Source organism: Triticum aestivum, chromosome 2D (assembly GCF_018294505.1).
Source record: "Triticum aestivum cultivar Chinese Spring chromosome 2D, IWGSC CS RefSeq v2.1, whole genome shotgun sequence".
NCBI classification, from domain to species: domain Eukaryota; kingdom Viridiplantae; phylum Streptophyta; class Magnoliopsida; order Poales; family Poaceae; genus Triticum; species Triticum aestivum.
This window is the reverse complement of record NC_057799.1, coordinates 153869745-153891506: the sequence shown is the minus strand read 5'-3', so window position 1 is coordinate 153891506 and position 21762 is coordinate 153869745. Positions and strand designations below refer to the sequence as shown.

General features: G+C 53.9%; 1 protein-coding gene across 1 annotated transcript; it reads left to right on the top strand.

Annotated features, from left to right (window-relative positions):
* The first annotated feature begins 2021 nt into the window (after positions 1–2021).
* On the top strand, positions 2022–6201 carry LOC123052297 (5-formyltetrahydrofolate cyclo-ligase, mitochondrial). The gene is made up of 7 exons (XM_044475431.1): positions 2022–2327; positions 2820–2957; positions 3032–3193; positions 3308–3349; positions 3457–3502; positions 4304–4374; positions 5783–6201. The coding sequence occupies exons 1-7, from the start codon at positions 2078–2080 to the stop codon at positions 5914–5916; spliced, it is 843 nt and encodes a 280-aa protein (XP_044331366.1). The 5' UTR covers positions 2022–2077; the 3' UTR covers positions 5917–6201.
* Positions 6202–21762: the final 15561 nt, after the last annotated feature.

Here is a 21762-nt window from a genome sequence, read left to right as displayed (position 1 = left end):
CATAAACTAGCAAGTTTTATATCTTTAAGCCGGCTGAATATAAGTTGAATATTTGAAGACCATTTTTGTCAAGTCAGAGCATTGAAAGCCGATTCAAGTGGATTATCTCTTACAATATTTCTCAACAAGAGACCAATGTCAGCAAATTGACTCTGAAGCTGGCTTGTTGACCCGGATTTTCAAAGGAAGTACCTGGATTTTTTGCATTGGCAAAATTTGAACATATCTGCTAAAGAGATTTGCTATGAGATTATGGATACATATCAAGAAGGAAGATGACAAGGACTTAAGGATGATCAAGTGTCGGCTTACAAAGAATATTTAACCCGGAACACAACCTGTCAAATTTGTTCTTGTGTTTATATCGCAGATTAGTTTAACATGGATAAATCCAAATTAAACTGGGGGCTAATGTCGGGGATATACCCCGCGGTATGACCTGGCCGGACTTGGCGCTTCACCGTGACACGCCGGAGAACTGGCGACTCACGGGTCTGGCGGCTCACTGTCAGACGACTCACGAGCCTGACGACTCACGGATGACCCCGACGGCGGGTCAGATAGAAGACTAGGCCCAAGGCCCAGAAGGCCGGCTCATGTTAAGGTGGGCCGGCTTAAAAGCAAAGGGATGACGAATATTTCCTTTACGAGGAAGCAAGACCCGGATTTGTAATCAACTTGTAAGAGAAGATAGACTAGTCGTAGTCCTACTGGGACTCCACATGTAACCCGCCCCTCTAACTTATATAAGGAGGGGCAGGGCTCCCCAAGAGGGACAGGAAACAAGAAATAATCTCTAGGGCTAAACACCGAGAGCCGGAGCTGGCAACTTTTCCATGATCATAATGAGACCTAGCCTCAAACAGCATGTAGGGTTGTTACCGGATGATGTTTCCCGGGGCCCGAAGCTGTCTAAACCCTTGTCTTGTGCGTTGATCCGCCCTGTGTCTCTCATCCCAATCAACCCCTCTCAAGCTACTACATAGATGCGCTGGCCTCACGACTAAGTCGTCACGCTAAGGACATCTGCCGTGACAATTCCACGACAGAGCTGACCATGCCCATCACCATAGAAATCCACTAGGGGTAAAGCCCTACTTTTCCATGACATCTTGAAGGTACGACTACTCAACACCATCGTAGGCTTTCATTATGTCCAAACTCAGAGTGCAAAATCGATGTTTCTTTGCTTTATTTATCTTCATAAAATGCAGACACTCATAAGCAGAATAATATTGTCGGTGATCAATCAGTCATGAACAAATGCAGACTACAACGAACGCCACGAGCAGCAGCAGTGAGGAACCCTGCTAAGTGGGCTGGCCCGCTAGTCGTCGCCTCCTCGATTGTGCGCCACACGTCCTCTGTGGCCACCACCACGTCTTTTGCAACAACGTGGTACCTTATTCCCATCTCTGTCAATCCTTTCGTCCCCAATCAGCACCACAAGAGACGCTCGCCACACACCAGTGCTCGCCGCCGGCCTGCTCCAGCAGCCGTCGTTCACCGGCGAGTCTGGCCTTCGCCGCCTCACTTGTCGTGGCTGAGCAGTCGGCTACTCCGCCGTTCCCCTGCATCTAGATCGGGCGAGCACCGCCCGACGTCGATGACTGAGATCTGCAAGGCCCGGTCGTCGTTCCAGCGGTGCGTGGCGCAACGCACGGCCTCTCCTTCGCCGCCATCAGTGTCGGGGAGCCCTTCCTGCTGGATCCGTCCTAGCCTTGCGCGTCATGTTTTCGAAACAAAGATCTTGTTGCAATAGTCATTGTTGTTTCTGAAACAAGACTCTTGTTGTAAAGATTTTTTAAAAAGATCCGCTGGCTGACGCGTAGCACGCCGGTGTCTTGAACGGGTGGGCCTGGTATTGGACAGCGGACTTCACTGAACATTATCCGTGCAGAAGAATAAACAACTTGGGCCGGGCCGGCACAGCAAATCACGTAAGAAAAACGTGCAGCGGGCGGCCCGCCCCGACCGCGCGCCCGTGGCCGTGGAATCCAGCGGCAGCGGCAGAGGCAGAGAGATGGCCGCGCAGTGAGCGTGGGACACGGCGGCACGACAGCACGAGGAGGCGGGGATGATAAAAAATGCAGTGTCCTCGCTGATGGTGCGCTTCCTCCACCTGCCCCGCGCCGCCCCCACCCTCACCTACCGCCCCCTCCTCCCGCTCCCTCCCCCGCGCCTGCGAGTGGCCGCGTCGGCCTCGGCACCCCTCGCCGCCATGTCGACGGCGGCGCAGCAGGCGGTCGCTGACCAGAAGCGCGCGGTGCGGTCCGACGTGCGCAGGGCGCTCAAGGCCCTCTCCCTCGATCAGCGCACCAGCGAAGGTCCCTACTCCCCGCCTGGCTGGGAACAGTGTTGCCCACAAGCTGCTTGTCGATTTGCCTACTGATCTTTCGTCTGCTGCAATTCGCGAATCTAGTGAGCGTGTGGTGTTAGTGCGGGACAGAAAAGAGTGGTGAAATTTTTAACAAGCAACAGGTCAATTTCTCGAGTAGTACGTACTTAGCATTAAAGCGTGTGCCTAGGGGTATGTTGATCTGATGACAAGTGTTCGGGCTAGTAAGTAAAAGGCTCTAGTGGCATTGGAGTACATATCATGATGCCGAGAGAAACAAAGATTAGTCTACTTACCTTTGCACTTCTATCACCATGACAAAGCGGATTTATGCTGTGCTAATTATCTTTTTAATCTTTGGAGACCTCAAGTGAAATGAGGGCTAGTGTAGTATGCTTCTGTGTTTTAACATAATTAGTTCTCTTTAAGTTACTTTTGTTGATCTATTTATTAACAAGTACAAAAACTCTTGTTTTTCCAGATCTGGCTATTCAAAACAATATTTTGAACTCTTCTTGGTTCAAAGCAAGCAAACGGTTGTGTGCCTATATAAGCTGTGCGCAATTGCGAGAAGTTGATACATCAAAAATAATAGCAGAAGTTCTATCCTTGGATCCTGGTGAGTCAACTGGGCCCTATATACAAATATGCTCTGTGTTATTTCCTCTGTCTGACGACTTTCTTGGTTCTAAGAACATGATGGACAAGCAAAGGATATCTATGTTCCTCGAGTGGAAGATAAAAACCGCAATATGCGCATGTTCAAAATCACGACCATGGATGATTTAGTTAAAAATTCAATGAACATTCTGGAGCCGTCACCATTGGATGCTAGTGGGAATGCTCGTGAAGATGGTATGAAGTTTATTTCCATGTGGAAACTTTCCCCTATTTTATTTATTAAGCTATTTCATCTGTAACGGCAGTTGATTTATGTGTTAACAACTGAGCCACTTTTAATCCTTACAGTGTTGTCAGCCTCATCCCCTGTTGATCTTTTTGTGTTGCCTGGTAAGCTCTTCATCCTTTGCTACATTCATTTCTTTCATTTATCTTTCTTGAGGTCGCTCATGCTTGACATTAGAATTTCAATTGGATCGTATTTGTTATTCATGCAGGACAAGCTTTTGACAGAACTGGTCGAAGACTAGGACGTGGTGGAGGGTAGGACTACATGTTACCCTATCATGATATTAACAATAATGCCTTGTATTGAAGTTTACAATGTACATCTATCGCAAGAAAAAAAAGGTTCTCGATGTGCAGTGACATCTTTATCCAACGCCCGACTATGAAATTATTCCATTTCAAACTTGCAGTGCCAGCTAAAAACGGATTCATGCAGTCTGCTCTGAAACAAATAATATCATGATTTAGAAGCACTAAATGTCATTACTATATTTTGTTTCACAGGCATATTTTCCATAATGCAGTTCAATAATGCTGAGATTTCAATGCCTTCCGATTTCTGGTGTCAGAGGGGCCTGTTTGTTGGAATGACAGTTACCACTTACCACATAGGAAATCATATGTATGTTTTAGATGCAGAAACTCCTCGCTAGGGTGATCCACACACATAAAAGCTCTTGGTCTAGCAAACAAATCAATGCTTATCAATCAGTAGACCATCTGAAATCTATAAGCTTGTGGTTTTCGCCCAGGCTGTGGTGTGTGGATTTAGAACTAATGCACATCAATATGAATCTTGTAGAAAATTCGGATTAATGGGATTGGATATTTGACCTTACTTCCTGTTTTAGTTAAGAGTAAAACTCTATGTGCAAACCTTACTTAGCATCGATCTTTTCTTTGTGTATTCTCTAGCTCTGTACAACTCCCATCATGCATACTTCTGTTTATTTGTTGGGTGCTTCATATATTATTTATGCTGAGTTTCACTTGATTTCTTCATTGAATTTTTTCCCTTTATCTAAATTTATTTTGCATGTTTGCCCAATTTTACAGTTACTATGACACTTTCTTGATGAGATACCAAGAACTTGCTAAAGAGAAAGGGTGGAGTCAGCCTCTTCTAGGTATGGCATGCATATTTTCAGAAGTTTAGTTTTACTTTATTTACTTTTCACGCACAACTTTGCAGGAAGTTGTGGCATTTTAGTTTATTATATTATATTTGTGTAAAATATACTTTTGTTTGCGCTAGATTTTGCCTTGGGGCCATTTTAGTTCCTCTGCCTCGAAAATAAAATCAAATTAAATGTTGAGTAGACTCTGTGGGGGTAGGAGTAGGGCAAAGTGGACAATTTAGAAAATGAGACCATAGAATAGATAGAGGTATTGGGACCGTTGTTAGTTTCTCAAAGCTAACATGTTTCACAAACAACGTCACTTATTTCCGAACGGAGAGAGTATGTTGTATTTAATACATTACCATACTGAAACGGATTTAGGAATTATATTCCAGTACCATCTACGCCAAGCTACTTAAAACCCAACGGGCGATCTCTTACCATCTACTGAAACCTTTTGCTTTACATCCTATAATCATCTACTAAAACCCTTAAATTTTACTTTCATGGTCCAATTCATATGTTGGAGTTGCGAGTCGTTAATTTGATACTCATTTGTGTAGGACTGACAGGCAAATATCTCAGCTTGAATTATAATACTTCTTAGATCAAGTTCGTAAAAGGTTAATTTGAGTAGTCATATTTTTGGTCTGGGATGGGTTTGTGCCTCTCTTATTAACTTCAAAATGCCCATAGGAACGGGTTTGGGATCCATAAGAGACATCGAGGGAGCACACATCAGTGAGATACCATTGAATTGTATTCGGAAAATGTTTCCAGTGATTATGACACATGACTCATGTATTATTGATCAAGTTGATGGTCAAGTAATCACTAAATACGAGGGCGCCATGTAAATTGCGACGGAGGGAGTCAGTTCTCAAGGGTTCTAGGCACCACAAATTCTGTTAGGTTGAATATTCGTTCCTACAATAGTAGGTGCCACTCTGCAATACTGCACATATATGGTTATACTTCCGTCATAGCAATGCAAATTAGATCTCAGTTTGGATTGAAAATTTTGGCTTATCTTAATATGTTTCTTAGTCCAGTGCTTTTGATCAGTGAGCCACATATGGTGGTTGCGTAGCGGTTGTGCTATTTCGGTGCGGACTAATACAGCTGACACACATTTGAAGCGTGTTTGAATGAGTGGCAGTTCTCGTATCTCCCTGTTTTAAGCCACAATTCAGCTGATGTAGCAAGTGGTGTTTTTTTTGTATGTGTGCCAACTAGAAGTTTCATACTCACCTTAATTTAACATAACCTTTTTCATTACATATTTCCGTGAACTATGTCTAGCAAAATGAGAACATATCTGTTGTTCTGCATTGCATAGTTATATTTGATGGTGAGGTCTATCTGTCATTCTCTTTACTAATGATTCATGCTAATGGTTTGCTTATTTTTGAAGTTGCACTTTCGTACTCGGTGCAAATTTTGGAGGAAGGCATCATCCCGGTTAACTCAACAGATGTTCCTATTGATGCTCTGGTCACATCCTCTGGCATCATTCCAATCAGTCCTGCTGCATCGGAGAGGGTGTAAATGAAGCTGATTATTTTCCGCTTTGGCCGTGAGTTCCTGACAGCGGACACCCTTTCCTGAACTCCGATTACCAGAGCTGGGAATTGTGTGTTTTGCTCGTGATTTTGTGTTTCTTTGTCGACCGAGTGAATTCCAGTTGGACAGTAGCATCTGTACTCAAAACAAGAGCAAAGTTTAGCTGCCATTGTAATGACGCCTTTGATCAAACAATTGACAGCTCGGTACAATATTCTGAAATTGTGTGATTGTTTCATATATGTAACATTTTGCATCGTTGGTGTGTTACATTTTACAGTCTCAGGTACCATTGCTCTAAAAAAAATCACTATGCCTCGTGTCGGGTTTCACCTGTAAATTTACTGGTGCCTCGTGTGTGCTATGTTTGTATACGAACTCACCACCTAGCAAACCGGCGTGGACTCAACTGAGCAGAAACTGAGTACAGCATGGCGTGCAAGCCAAACTTTATTTTTACACGTTGCATGCCTACTACAACTAATCCGGTTCAAACACAGCCAGTCAACACAAACTTTGCTTTTGCAAGACTGGACATGACAAGGACCCGAAATACAAACCTAATCAAGTTATTTCTAACATGAGAATAGATTGGGTTCTCATGCAGTTTACATGTTTCCATAGCATGCTGTTTCCATGTTTTCCTCATGGTTTTTGTACTGAATTCGGTGCTGACCAAATTTGCTGAAGTTCTAATGACTGTTCCACTCACTAGGGTTTAGGCTTTTAGGTCAAACTGAGAACACTTTTCAAGAGACTCACGCCAAGTAATGTCAATATCGACGATGCACAAAATATGTACTCTTTTGGAATTACATTATTTAAGTTCAAAATAGGCAAGTATACATCTGATGTTATTAGTCTCATTTTCTATAGAAACATCAACAACACAGTTTAACAAAGACAAGAATGTCTCTGTTTTTAAGACAGAGGAGGAATTCACAACTTCATTGATTTGTATAGTACTCCCTCCGTCCCAAAATTCTTGTCTTGGATTTGTCTACATACGGATGTATCAAGTCACATTTTAGTATTAGATTCATCCGTATCTACACAAATCTAAGGCAAGAATTTTGGGACGGAGGGAGTATATGATGGTTACAGCTCCTCACATCGAGGGTGGCCCTAAGCCAGAAATGCTTAATGGATCCTCGCAACAAAAATGCCACTGATTCAAGATCCTATTACAGAATTCCCGGCCATGACATCCATGATCAGGGAGGGATGGTGATCATGGGTTTGAGCACCTAAAGCTCTAGCAAGAACTAGAAAAATCTCAGCATGAACCGATCAGGGCTTGGGCCTTGAGCACATTCTCTAGAGTCATGGAAGGGTCGTTGAAGTAGACGGTCTGCACCATCTTGTCCCTCTCTTGGCGAGCCTCCTCCCGCTGCCGCCGGACTAGGACTTGGCGAGCCGCCGCAATGGCCGCGCGAAACGCATTGTCCGCTTCAAAGGGGTCCTTTGGTTTCGACGGCGGCACCGGGTGAGCTAGCTGCGGGATGCTTGCCGGTGCGGTCGCTTGGACCCGCTCGCCGGACTCCTGCTGCTTCTTGGTCACGCCGTGCGGTCCGGGGCGGACGACGCTTTCGCCGCTGCTGAACTTGATGGCTTCACTGGGGCCCGACGCCTGCACCGCCGGCCTGGTCCTGGTGCATGAAGTTCCCTGGCCGGCCTTCTGCTTGTTGATCACGTTGTCTGCGACTGCGACGGCGCGGGCTCGGACCTGGGTCGATGCCTCTGTGGGGCGCGGCGCCTGCACCGCCGCCATGTTCCCTCCGATGCAAGAGGTGCGCTTGTCGGCGTTCTGCTTCGTAATCACGACTTGGGAGTTGCCGCCGGCGATGACCTGGGTCTGCTCCTCCTTGGGGCGCGACGCACGCACGTACGGCCTGATCCTGGCGCAGGAAAGTTGCGGGACGGCAGAAGCGGCCGCCTGCTTCTTGCTTGCGCGGAAGTCGTGGTCACCACCGTCGCGGCGACGCTTGCCGGGCGGCGACGCCGGATGCCCCGCCCCCGCATCATGGAGGCGTAGCCGCTTGCCATCCATGACCGCCTCCACTGGCATCAAGAGTTGAAGCGGACGCGATCCGAACACGACGGTGCCGGCGCGTGGCAGACGGACGAGCCGACGCCGCTGGAGTCGCGCGGGCACAGAGGAAACGCGGAGTCACCAGAGCTCGTCTAGGGCTTGAGGGGGAAGGAGGTCAGGCTTGAGAAGAGAAGGCTGCAGAATCGATCGCCGTGAATTGACTTATAGCTCGGCACCGCTGCATGGTTGGCTCCGTTTCATGTTCAGGCCAGGACCCGGGGAGGAGTCGGAACCGCGTGCGTCGGGAGAAGAAACACTTGCGCGCCACGGTTTGCAAAACCATCCATCATTCAAATTCGGGAAGTAATCGGAGGCTCAATGCAGCAAGGGTGTCCGAGAGCACCGCGGCGCGTCCGTTCCACGCCGTGGGTGTTCAGTCTGCGTCCTCTCTCGCTCCGATCCATATTGGGTTTCAAATAAAATTGAGAGTGCCTAGAACTAATTTAGATGGGATATAATTTGGTCTCATTCATCTTGAAAACAAAAACAGATATAACCCACGTCAGCACACACGTATCTTATAGCATCACATCCAATGGCTATAAAAGGTGAATTAGACCAAACTATATCTCATCTACATGAGTTCTAGCAAAACTGAATAAAATTCAGACGTCAATGATACAAACGAAAATGGTACAAAGAATTTAATGACATTTCAAAGTTTTCGTTTTAAATTTTAAAATATGAGCTCAAATCCAACAAATGGTTCAAATGAATCAAATAATCTAAATAAATGGTTCGAATGATTATAGATAAAATGAGTAATTTCCTGACAACGTGCCATTGGAGCACGATGAGATCTTTCCGCTGCTGCACATGAGCTTGCCGATCTTGGATGCGTCCATGCATTTCAAGAAACATACAAGAAGACTGTATTACCATTGTGTTGAGTGACAAGCTCTCCAAAGACCTCAAAATCCATGTTGAGTTATTGCCCTCTTTCATTCTCTATGATTATCTTGCGCAAGATAACATAACATGTCTGTCGGATTCAGGGTTCCGCAGACCCTTGAGAGGTTCGAACTCTGGGGTGCGCACGAAGGACTCTTTCTCCCCAGCCTGCCTACCCAACGATTCCACGGCCTAGCTCGACGAACCCAAAAAACATGAGACACAGCGGTTTATATTGGTTCGGACCACCGTTGTGGTGTAATACCCTACTCCAGTATGGTGGTGGTGGATTGACTTGAGGGCTAAGGATGAACTAGTACAGTGGATGAACAGCCTCAGGAGGAGAGGTGTTCTTGAGTTCGATGAGCTGGTGAGATGGCCTTGGTGGAATGGATCCAATCCAAGATCCGTCCGTCTCCCCTCTCGTCCGTCCAATCCAAGATCAGTCTGTCTCCTTTCTATGGTGTTAGCTAGTCCTATTTATAGAAGCCTCGGTCCTCTTCTCAAATGTAGGCGGGAAGGGATCCCACAACGGCCAATTTTGAAGGGAGACAACCAGTACAAGATATCCGGACAAAAGTGGTCTTCGCCTGCCAAAGGCTCTGGTGGTGATGCTGCTGTGGGCTCCGCGATGACCTCCGTCCTGCCGTCCTGTTGGTCTTGGTCTTGTTGCACCGATATGGAAACCTTTGCCTGATGCCTTGGGACTCCTCGCTTGCGCTTGCCTCTTTAGCACCAAAGAGGGAACTGATACACTGCGCCCGCTGGTGCCCGCCTGGCCTTGGGCGTCACGGCTCACGTCATGCGAACCTCGCGAGGTGCCCCTTGCATAGATATCTCCGCTCCTCGGGAGCAAGCCTAGCGAGGCCGCCCCCAGGGAGGTCTTGGCATCGTCCGCCCTCGCGAGGCTTGGCCCCTCGCGAGGGTCTTGAGTCGTTGTCGCCGAAGCTGGGCCGTACCGGGCCGTTGGTGGAGCCACGCTCACGGGCCGCAGGCAGGCAAGTCTGGGTACCCCCATTCCCAGGACGTTGACAGTAGCCCCCGGGCCCAAGGCACGCTCGAACTTGGCTTCGAGGCGAAGCCAAAAGGCATGTGCGGAGTGCCGCGGGCCCCAACTGCCTGCGGCCTTTGTCGACGCGTGGTGATTGATGGGACATGGGCGCCTCCGCTTCCCCACGTTGCCTCGGCAACCGTCCTCGACTGACAAAAGGCTGGCGCGTGCCGCAGAGCTTTCATTGCCTTCCTTTGCCTTGCTCCAGATCCCCTTTCTCCTTCTTGCCCCAAGAGACTCCCGATCTGCCGAAAATTCTCCCCGAGCTCGCATCCGATGGCGCCTGACAAGGTTAAGGCCTCGCGCTCACCCGCCTGGTACGAGCCGGCCTTGAGCGCGCCCACGGTCTCGGAGGAGAAGCTTGCCAGTGCGTGCCGAATGGCGGTGGGCGACGACGACGAGGGAAGAGAGGCAGCGCTTCGGGCCGGCTCCGCCAAGCCTGAGGCTCCGGGTAGTACCTTTCATCCCTTCTTCCTTAATAGTGTCTTCGCGGGGCTGGTCCCTCCTTTTTCCGATTTCTTCTATGCCGTGCTCAGCCACTACAATCTCCACGCTCTCCATATTCATCCCAATTCCGCTCTCCTCCAGTCGATCTTCGCCTTTTACTGCGAGGCATTCGTGGGGGTGATGCCGTTCGTGGCGCTGCTTCGCCACTTCTTCTACCTCCGAAACAAGGAGGGCCATTGCTCGGGATGCGCCAACTTTGTCACGGCTAACGGGACCAACGCAATCTCGAAGGCTGGGAAGAAGGACGAGGGCTTCAGGAACAAGTGGGTCCTCATGGACGCCAAGTGCTCCTACCCTCGGCTGACGCTGCCGACGGGATGCCTTCGCCCCACGAGGGTTGGTTCAGCATGAAGCTCGCCGACCCCCGGGCGAAGCATGTGCTAGAGAAGATGGCTGCCGACCTGAAGCCCGACGACCCGAAGGCGGAGAAGCTGACGGGGGCCATGCTAGTCAAGGAGTTCCTGGCGCAGCGCCTGGCCCTGCTCTAGGCACACTCGCGCCCCCTGTGGAAGCTTGAGGACGAGGGGGCGACCTCCGCTTGCGCTCGGACCCCTTGTCCGACGAGGAGCTGGGCACGGCTCTCCGCCTCTTGGTTGGGGAGGATCAGGGGTACCTGCCGGACACCCATCTTCCGTTGTACCGCCGCCCTGACGGGGCAGAGATCGCTGCCGCCATGCCTGTCTTCAACGAGCACGGGCTCGTGCCGCCGGTGCCCGCCGAGGTCCCGGTGGTGCTGTCCTTCGGTGACTCTGGCAAGGAGAAGGAGCCGGACTCAGAGGCGACCCGGGAGGGGGCAGGGGAGACTTCCCCTCCGCGCATGACCGATCTCCTCCGCGCCTTCCCCGACGATGACGACGCCGATGACCATCCGGTGAGGGAGTCCCTGCCCCCGGTGGGGTCACCACGAGGTCCAAGGTCACTCCCCCGAAGAAGCTGCTGGCTGGGGTCCCGACGAAGAGCAGGTCGACGCTGATCTCCCGAGGCAGCGCCCCTGCTTTGATGCCGACAGGTGCTACCGCAGGGCCAGCTGCCGCACCCTCATTCGCTCCTGGGACTCGCACGCCGGCGCCCCAGGCCGCGAATCCTTCGAGCTTCGTGCTTCAGAAGAGGCCGAGGGACTACGCCGCCGTAGATCAGTAAGTGCTTTGCCCCGATTTCGTTCCTGCTTCTGCCGCCGCTTCTTGATGCTTTTCCCTTGCACCGTCAGGCCAACGCTGGCGGCGAAGAAGAAGAGGGGGGAGCGGTCGTACCCTTCGGGACCCAACAGCCTGCCACGGCCGCACCTCCTCCGGCGCTGAAGGGCGGCGACGGCCCTCGTGCCTCTCCGGCCCGGTCATCCTCGCGAGGTCCGGAGGACCGACCCCAGGAGAAAGTGACCTCCGCAGCCAAGTCGGCTCCAGAGGCGCCCGCTCCCAGCTCGCCTGCCGAGGTCCCAAAGGTCTAAGAGCCCCCAGTTTCTTCTGCTGCTACCAACTCACAGGCCTTGGCGATGACGCTGTCTCCTCCTCCTCCCATCATGCCGCTGGGCCGTGATCCTTCTGCTTCGCCCGACGCTCTGGAGGAGGCTCTTTCCGCGCTGACCCAGCTTCGGGACGACCTTCAAGGCGCCGGCCATCACCTGGCGTCAGGGCGCCTGGAGTTGATCTCGGGGTGGCTGCGATCTGACGTGTCCATCAGGGCGGCGTGGGGCCAGGCCATAGCAACTTCCAAGGAGGGCGAGCGGGCCACTGGCCTGGCCGCTGCCGCCCGTGACGCAGCGCTGAAGGAAGCTGAGGTCGCCAAGGAGCGCTGCCGGTTGGTGGAGGCCGAGCTGGAGACCATGCGCAACGAGCGTGCGGTCGAGGCTCATAATCGCAAGGCGTGGGAGGAGAAGATGAGGGCCCGAAGATGCGGTGGCCGGCTGTGACACCGAGCTGGAGGAGCGAGGGCGCAGGCCGTAGAACGCAACCACCTGGAGGAGCTGGAGAAGAAGGTGGAAGCGGAGAAGGTCCAGCTGGATGCCAAGGCGAAGGTTCTTGCCGAGGATCGCGTGGCCTTCAAATCTCTTGAGCTGAGGTCCCGCGAGGCACTGCAGGAGCTCTACGAGAAGGGCTTGGAGAAGCCGTTGGTGACTGATGATGAGGGCCCCGCCCAGCTACTCCCCCAGCTTGTCATGGCGCTCGAGGGCGTCATCAACGGGATCGGCCTTATGGTGGAGGGGGAAGCCCGCGCGCTCTCCTCATCAGCCCTGACGCGCGTCTTCAGCCACCTTCATCTTCGCGACCCTGATGCCGACCTTGGTGTCCTGCTCAAGCCCGTGGACGAAGAGCGCGGCACAGCTGCTGCCGAAGCAGTGGAGGGCCAGGTGGAGGCCCTGTTGAAGAAGTTCCTTGCCGTCGACCCTGCACCCCCGACTGGCGGTGCCGCTGGCCCTGTGGCTCCAGCGGACGGCACGGATGGCGGCAACACCGTCAACGAAGGGGCGCTCCTCGCGGGCGATGGCAGCGCCCAAGGCTGACGAGGGGGCTTGCTGACGGTGCCTCTTCCCACTTCATCTCTTGCAACATGTACCATGCCTCGTGGGGGCATTTGAAACTTGTGTCTGGTATTTGAAGAATAGTATGTTTTGTAATAACTTATTAGGATTCTGCAATTTCCTTTCCGTTTGCTTTAATCTTCTGCGTCGGCAGAGCCCGGCCCCGCGCATACCTCAGCCGCCGCTGGCTCGTCTGGATTGTCAGGACAAGGCCAGAGGGTGAGGGGCTACGTGACCAGTTAGGCTCCTGAGGCGCGATGCCCAGAAGTCCTCCTTGACGTACGAACAACCTTCGGGAGGAAAACGCGAAACTAGTCCTTAGCATTCTGCGTCGGCAGGGCCCAGCACCACGCATGTCTCAGCCGCCATTGGGTCGTCCAGATCACCAGGACGAGACCAAGGGGTGAGGGGCCACGTGGCTAGTTAGGCTCCTGAGTCGCGATGCTCAGGAGTCCCCCTTGACGTATGAACAGACCTCCATACCTGTCGTCGCCGAGGTCCCGCTCGGGAGGGGCACGCGACGACCAGGTTCGAGGGACCTGGCAGGGTGGCGTACACTTGGGTGTGACCCGAGCGTAGCCCCCGTGCCCGGCCCCCTCGCGCGACTCTCCCGAGGCGAAGTGTTGCGACGAGGCTGGACACTGAGCCCGGAGGCTCTCTGAGGTTGGTACGGTCATGGGGCCGCCCTCAGTTGTTTATCACCAGCGCGGACCATAGCGCTTCAGCACTTGCACGGGCATAGCCGCTCCTCGACCGTGTCGACTGCCAGCACGGAGCATGGTGCTTCCACTAGTGCGTGGGTGAGGGCTCCCTCTGAGTGGAGCTCCCGGGGCGTGTACAGCCCCGCCCTGACACGTGGCTTACACGACAGGGCTAGACGAGGTGTGTCCGGGCACTCGTGAGCCAGCGTGGGACTCACGAGGCCCTACCTCAAGGCGGGTTGCGCCTGGTCTTGATTCTTGATAGCTGCGGTGGCCCTGCGAGATGGTTAGGCAACCCGTGTCGGATGAATCTCCTAAGGTGATCACATGAGAAGGCCAAACACCAACGACCCGAGGAGGTCACGTGAAAGGGGCCGGCCCGCCAGACAGAGCTCGGTCGTTGGGTTCATCGACGCTGTAGGGACGGACCCGAGCACAGACGTCGTGCCTAGTCTTCTCATGCGAAAAATCCTGAAGAAAGACGACCGGTGCGCGGCTCCCGTGGTGGCGAGGCACTGGGTAGCGCGCCCTGGCTTGTCTGTCCGCGATTAGCTCATGCGAGAACAAGGCACCAAGGGCCATGGAAGGTGACATACACGGGAGCTGGCCCGCCAGCCAGAGCTCAGCCTCTTGGGTTTAGCGACGTTGTAGGGATGGACCCGAGCACAAACGCCGTGCTAGTCCTTAATCATGCGGCGGTCGTGGGTGGGCTTGCAAGGGTGCACGACGTTCATGGTATCGAAGTACCGGATAGGCAGATGATAATCATAAGATGACTCAAGCAATGCTAGCTCAGATAAATGCAAGGATGATACATGCCACAGGGACAGACCCGTGCGGCCTGGGGATGATGCAGCCCGAGGGGCGCCCCCAATAGAGTAAGTTAAAGATGCAAAAGGATACATGTCGCGGGGACAGGCCTGTGCGACCTAGGAATGATGCAGCCCGAGGGGCGCTCCCAGCTGAATAAACCAGAAAATGTCACCTGGAACCGTTGTCGACGAGGTGTTGGGGTAGCTAAAGACGCGTGCTGAAGAAGTTGTCCCTCATGAGCCGCTAGGATCCTGAGCCTCAGGAGGCTCTGGGGGCCCGGGAGGCTCGTGAAGGACTGTCGCCATCTCCGCTAGGACCGCCTGGTGCCTGGCTTCCTGGGCCGCCAGGATGCTCTGTAGGTGGCGCTGGAAGGTGACAGCCGCGTTCGGCAGGCCGAAGGGCATGCGAACGTAGCTGTGAGGTGGACCTTCACACCAGCCTAAGCGGGATGGCCAGAAGCGCTCCTGAGATGCGGCTCTGTTGAGCCCGAGGTAGTCGACGCAGGCACGCAGCTCGTCGTCCTCGCCAGGACAAGGAGCTGTGCCGGGTGGTGGGCGGCGGTCGCCGCACATGACTCTTGCTTCTTGAAGCTCCTTGGTGGTCTTGGTGATGAACTCCTGAGCACCAGGCACCCCGTGCCTCGTGCCCTGATGCGGGAAGCGTGCGGTGAAGCATGCCTCCACGTGGTGCCCGAGCGCCTCCCTCGTGATGTTGGCTAGGTCTGAGGCCCTACAGAAGAGAGCCCCCGAGCCCAGCCTGAGGAGGGCGCCGGGCGCGCATTCGTATGCGAGGGAGGGAGGCACCCCATCTGCGGGCGCAGGCCCTGAGGTGGTGCCGTTGGAGACGCCGCTCTCCTGGGGCCCTTGGTGGAGCAGTTGCTTTTTCTTCTTGGGGACAGCCTCAGGAGGGTAGATGGTGCCTTTGTTGTCTGGGTCCTCAACCGCCGCAGCCTGGTAGGCGCGCTCGAGAGAGCACACCGCGTCCTTTTCTTCGCAGGCGACTGTGATGACACCGCAGCTCCCTGGCATCTTGAGGACGTTGTAACCATGGTGAGTCACCGCCATGAACTTGGCCAGGGCCGGATACCCGAGGATGGCGTTGTACGGTAGGCAAATGTGGGCGACGTCGAAGTTAATGAGCTCAGTGCGGTAGTTGTCGCGCTAGCCGAAGGTGATAGGGAGGCGGATCTGCCCTATTGGGGTGGTGGAGCCGTCAGTCACTCCTGAGAAGGGCTTGGTCGGCTGCAGCTGATCATATGGCACTTGGAGGCGGTCGAACGTATCGATGGAGAGGACGTTGAGCCCTGCACCGCCATCGATGAGGGTCTTGGTGACAAGGACGTTGCTGATGATGGGCGAGGAGAGCATCGGGAGGGCATCGACAGTTGCCGCGCACTTGAGCTGGTCGGATGACCTGAAGGTGATGGTGCACTTGGACCACCTAAGCGGGCACGTGGCCTCGAGCCTAGGGAGGGCCGCGTTCACCTCACAAGCAAACTGCTTGAAGATGCGCTGGGAGGCTGGGGCCTGAGTGCCACCCAGGATGCAGGCGATGGCGCGCGGCTCCTGGAAGCCCCCAACCCCCTCGTCCTGGTGATGGTCGTCGTTCCTCGTTGGTGGCGGTGGCAGTGGAGGGAGGCCAGCCTTGCCTTGAGGACGGTCCTCACGAGGCTGATCCCTCCAGGCGCCCTCGCGAAGCTGGTCCTGCCAGCGGTCCTCACGAGGCTGGTCACGCCACTCCTGGCGAGGGCCGCGGTCGTCCCAGCATTATCCACTTCGTCCTCCTCATCGGCCGTAGCCTCGGTCGTTGCGCTCGGGGCGTCGAGAGAAGCGCCCATCACAGATGGCCCTGAGCTCCTGACAGTCGCTGGTGCTGTGGCTGTGTATGTTGTGGAAGGCGCAAAACGGGCGGCTGCCCTTGGATGACTCCGGGTGGTCGCGGCCGCGCTTCATCTGTGGCTTAGCCGCGAGCACGGCCGCTCCCTTGCGCTTCACATCCTTGGCCTTGGCCTTCTTGTCTTCTGGGTTGGCAGCTGGAAGCTCGAGGAGGGAGAGGCGCCCCTCCTCAGCTCTCGCACACTTGGTCGCCATGTTGAACATCTCCAGGGCCGTGCACAGGTCCTCGTGGATGGCGAGCTCCTCCTTCATCTTGACGTCGCGGACGCCATCAGAGAACGCGTAGATGATGGCCTCATCCGTCACCTTGGGGATCTTGAGGCGAACGTTGTTGAAGCGATGGATGTACTTTTGTAGAGTTTCCCCTAGCTGCTGCTTGATGCGCCGCAGGTCTCCCGGGCCTGTGGGCGGTCGCGAGTGCCCTGGAAGTTGGCGACAAAACGCTCGCGCATCTCGCCACAGGAGGAGATCGATCCCGCGGGCAAGTTGAGGAGCCATGAGCGTGCACCATCTTTGAGGGCCATGGGAAACCAGTTCGCCATGACTTTCTCGTCGCCGTTGGCTGCTTCGATGCTCAGCTCGTAGAGCTGCAGGAACTTTCCAGGGTCGGGGGTGTCGTCATAGCGTGGAGGCAGTTCGGGCTTGAACTTCCCGGGCCAGACGACGCTACGCAGCTCGGGAGTGAAGGCGCGACAACCTGTTGTAGTCACTGGGGCCCGTCGTGGAGGCAGAGCCTGGTCTTGGTGCCCACGCGCCGCCACCGCAGGCGGCGCACGGTCTTGACGTGGCGGTGCTGGGAGTGCAGGAGCATCTTGTTGCGGCCGAGGGACCTCCTGGCAGCTTCCTTCTTCACGCGCGGGCGCCCTTCGCGGTGGGTTGCGCCGCGGGGCCGCGCGTCTTGGTGCGAGGGCGACGTCTTGACGTAAAGGTGGTGGAGGCGCTCCATGGGCCACATTGCCCGCAGCGGGAGGCGGACGAGGCAGCAAGAGGGACGGTGCAGGAGAGCCCCTGGCGGCGCTGACGAGCTCGGCGATGCGGTCCAGCCAGTCCTCGTAGAGGTCGTCGACTGGGCGGTAGCGCAGGAGCTCGCGCGCCGTGAGCAACGCGGCCTGCGCGTCCATGGGCCCACGGCAAGCGTGAGATGACGAGCCGGCCGGAGTCAGCGACGGGGTTGCGGTGCGTCCATCCCGCCGCACGGAGGGGTGCAGCGACGAAGCCTGCTGCTCGTTCCTCGCCGGGCCGGTGGCGGCATTGGCAGCAGGTGACGGAGAGCGATGGGGAGGCCCGCCGACAGGCACCATTTGGGCGAAGCGAGCGTTCAGAGCGGCCTGGCGCTCAGCGCAGGCTCGACGAGCATCAGCCATGGAACTGGCGGAGCGGTGGAGCGTGGATCGACGGAGGCAAAGCTTCGGCGCACCCCTACCTGGCGCGCCAAATGTCGGATTCAGGGTTCCGCAGACCCTTGAGAGGTTCGAACTCTGGGATGCGCACAAAGGACTCTTTGTCCCCAGCCGGCCTACCCAACGATTCCACGGCCTAGCTCGACGAACCCAAAGAACACGAGACATAGAGGTTTATACTGGTTCGGGCCACTGTTGTGGTGTAATACCCTACTCCAGTGTGGTGGTGGTGGATTGCCTCGAGGGCTAAGGATGAACTAGTACAATGGATGAACAGCCTCAGGAGGAGAGGTGTTCTTGAGCTCGATGAGCTGGTGAGATGGCCTTGGTGGAATGGATCCAATCCAAGATCCGTCCGTCTCCCTTCTCGTCCGTCCAATCCAAGATCAGTCTGTCTCCTTTCTGTGGTGGTGGCTAGTCCTATTTATAGAGGCCCCGGTCCTCTTCCCAAATGTTGGCGGGAAGGGATCCCACAACGGCCAATTTTGAAGGGAGACAACTAGTACAAGCTATCCTGACAAAAGTGGTCTTCGCCTGCCAAAGGCTCTGGCGGTGATGTTGCTGTGGGCTCCGCGATGACCTTCGTCCTACTAGTCATTGTCTTGTTGCACCGATATGGAAACCTTTGCCTGATGCCTTGGGACTCCTTGCCTGCGCTTGCCTCTTTAGCACCAAAGAGAAAACTGGTACACTGCGCCCGCTGGCGCCCGCCTGACCTTGGTCGCCACGGCTCATATCACGCGAACCTCGTGAGGTGCCCCTTGCGTAGATATCTCCGCTCCTCGGGAGCCAGCCTAGCGAGGCCGCCCCTAGGGAGGTTTTTGCGTCGTCCGCCTCGCGAGGCTTGGCCCCTCGTGAGGGTCTTGAGTCATTGTCGCCGAAGCTGGGCCGTACCGGGCCGTTGGTGGAGCCACGCTCACGGGCCGCAGGCAGGCAAGTCTGGGTACCCCCGTTCCTAGGACGCCGACAATGCCTTGATACTCCATAATATGTGTAGGCCCACGGACAATGGTAAAGCGAGGTTGCTACGCACTGTTGACACCAAATTTTAGCACGGAAGAAAACATTATTAAGACGGCTTCAAAACTGAAGAAGTGCTCTACATGAAAAAGTTTCGTATTGTCAACATAAACAACTTGGATGTTTGAGTCATCGCCATCCGATCTCATCGTGAGGGCCGAAGCTATACACGAAGTGATAATATTGGTCATTCAGAGTATTGTTCGGCTAATTACGCCTCAAAGATGACCCCAAATGAAGGAGTCACGTCGAGGCGAGAGATTTTGATATATAGATCATCCCAATCCAATCTCATATAAAAAGTTAGAGCCAATGCACCGCAGACCGACCATGAGTAAGAAGTGGCCTCAGATGAAAAAGTGTTCAACACGAAATTTATTCGTAACATCAAAACATTCAACTTTGCTTTTGAGGTCATCATCATCAGAGATAGTATGAGACCTACAAAGCTATCATAAGTAACGAATAGTCTAGTTAGTTGCATTACCGATTCCGACCAGAAGTTAAAGATGGTCCTGTAGAGTGCTGGATATGGCCTTATTTGAAAAAATGATCAACATAAGGATCAGCGCACCACACGCCCCCTCCCTCCTCCACCGGCACCTCCTCAAAACCATGCAGTCGCAAGACTCAGAGGTGACGACCCTAGAGATCATGTCTTGAAGGGCCACCAGTTCCCCCGCAGCCACATGGGTCAGGCGCGGGACGAGCACGCACGATAACGCTCACCAACACCTCCGGCATGGTAGTATGCGAGAAGAGGGCCGGCATGCGCGGGAAAAGGGCACCTGCACCGGCCCAGTGATCATGCCAGAAGGCCATCCGCTTCCCATCGTCAAGTTGCACAGAGGAGATCGCCCGATACAGGGGCATGAGCGCGCCACAAGGGCACACGAGTGCACCCCCACGGTAGTCGTCTTTGTGGCAACAACCGGACCACCGAGCAACCCCCACACCCAGTAAGGCTACGACACGTCTCGTCTAGCAAAATTAATCACAGAATACGGGCTCAAACACAACAGATGGTCCGAATGAATCAAATAGTCTAAACAAATAGTTTGAATGGTAATTAATTAGCCTCATTTTCTGTAGAAACATCAACGACACAGATTAACAAAGACAAGAATGTCTCTTGTTTTCCATTCGCACAAAAAAGACACATTGTCTCTGTTTATAAGACAAAGGTGGAAATCACAAATTTATTGATTTGTATCGTACTTATATGATGGTTACAACTCACATGAAGGTTGGCCATAAGCCAGGAATGCTTAATGGACCCATTGCCTCGCAACAAAAATTCCGCTGATTCAAGATCCTATTACAAAATTCCCGATCATGGAGCGATATGATCAGGATGCCGATAACGCCCACGCGTGTGGGCGTTAAGGAGTCTGCCCACACGTTTTGTGTGGTGTCTAAGAGGATCAGCCCACACATTTATGTATGGGCAAAACAAGTAATGCCCACGCGCCTCTTTTTTTCCTCACGGTCCCTCTCGCAGGCCTACATGTGGGCAAAATAGATAACGCCCACACGCCCGTACGTCAGGCCTCCTGCCTCATGGTCCCGCACGCCCCGCGTGACAGTCACCACGCGCCCCGCAGTTGCCATGGTCCGGACCCTCTTCATGTTCGTTTAACTTTAGTTGCAATGTCGCTGAACTACAGTTGCCATGGTTGCTCAACTGCAGTTGCCATCTCAGGTCAACTGCCGGATGCCATTTTTGGACAACTGCAGCTGTTGCCATGTATGGTCTGGTTTACTATATAATTTCCATGATTTGAAAACTTTAGGGGTTGCCACCTACTAACACTAGGCAGTTGCCATGTATGGTCTGATTTACTACAGTTGCCAGGATTTGAAAACTTTAGGAGTTGCCACCTACTAACACTAGGTAGTTGCCGTGTAGCGCTACAAAGAGACATGGCAAAATAATATGTTCGGGTAAAGAGAGAGTTTCCATTTGCTTACAAGCACACTAGGGCAGTTGCTATGTACCCTGCAAAACACATGGCACCTGACATGTTCGGATAAAAGAGAGAGTTGCCATCTACTTACAAGCACACTAGGGCAGTTGCCATGTACCCTGCAAAACACATGGCAACTGACAGCTTTGGGTGTGGGAGAGGAGACGAGCATGTGGGTGAACTGATAAATGCCCACACACCAGCCCCTGTGTGTGAGTGAAAACTGACGTGTGGGCGAACTGCTAAACGCCCACACACCGGTCCCTCCGTGTGGTGAAAACGGGCGTGTGGGCGACCGGATGAATGCCCACATACCAGCCCAGTCCTATGTGGCACCACAAACATGCCAAGATTCGGGCAACCACAAATGAACGTGGATCCACGCGTGTGGGCGAGATGTGGGCGTTTGCATTTTCGTATGATGATGGGTCTGAGCATGTAGCAAGAAGTACAAAAATCTCAGCATGAACCGATCAGGGCCTGTGCTTTGAGCAGGTTCTCGAGAGTCATGTTAGGGTCGTTGAAGGAGCTTCCTCCCGCCGCCGCCTGACTATGGCTTGGCGAGCCGCCGCAAGGGCCGCGCAGAACTCATTGTCCGGGTCAATGGGATCCTTTGGTATCGACGGCGGCGTCGGGCAAGCTAGCCGCGGGATGCTTGCCGTTGCGATTGCTTGGGCCCGCTCGCCGGACTCCTGCCGCTTCTCGTTCTTGGTCACGCCTTGCGCGCCGTCGCTGAGAACACTGACGCCGCCACTGATGAACATGATCTCTCCGTTCAGGCGCGACGCCTGCACTGCCGGCCTGCTCCTGGTGATTGAAGTTCCCTGGTCGGACTTTTGCGTCACGTCGTCTGCGACAGCGCGGGCTCTGACCTGGGTCGATGCCTCTGTGGGGCGCGGCACCTGCACTGCCGCCCTGTTCCCTCCGATGCAAGAGATGCGCTTGCCAGTGTTCTGCTTCTTAATCACGAGCTCGGCAT

Coding starts and splice junctions, on each gene's coding strand:
- LOC123052297 (XM_044475431.1), top strand. CDS start 2,078: ATGATAAAAAATGCAGTGTCCTCGCTGATGGTGCGCTTCCTCCACCTG. Junction 2,328..2,819: donor CGATCAGCGCACCAGCGAAG/GTCCCTACTCCC, acceptor TTGTTTTTCCAG/ATCTGGCTATTCAAAACAAT. Junction 3,194..3,307: donor TGGGAATGCTCGTGAAGATG/GTATGAAGTTTA, acceptor TAATCCTTACAG/TGTTGTCAGCCTCATCCCCT.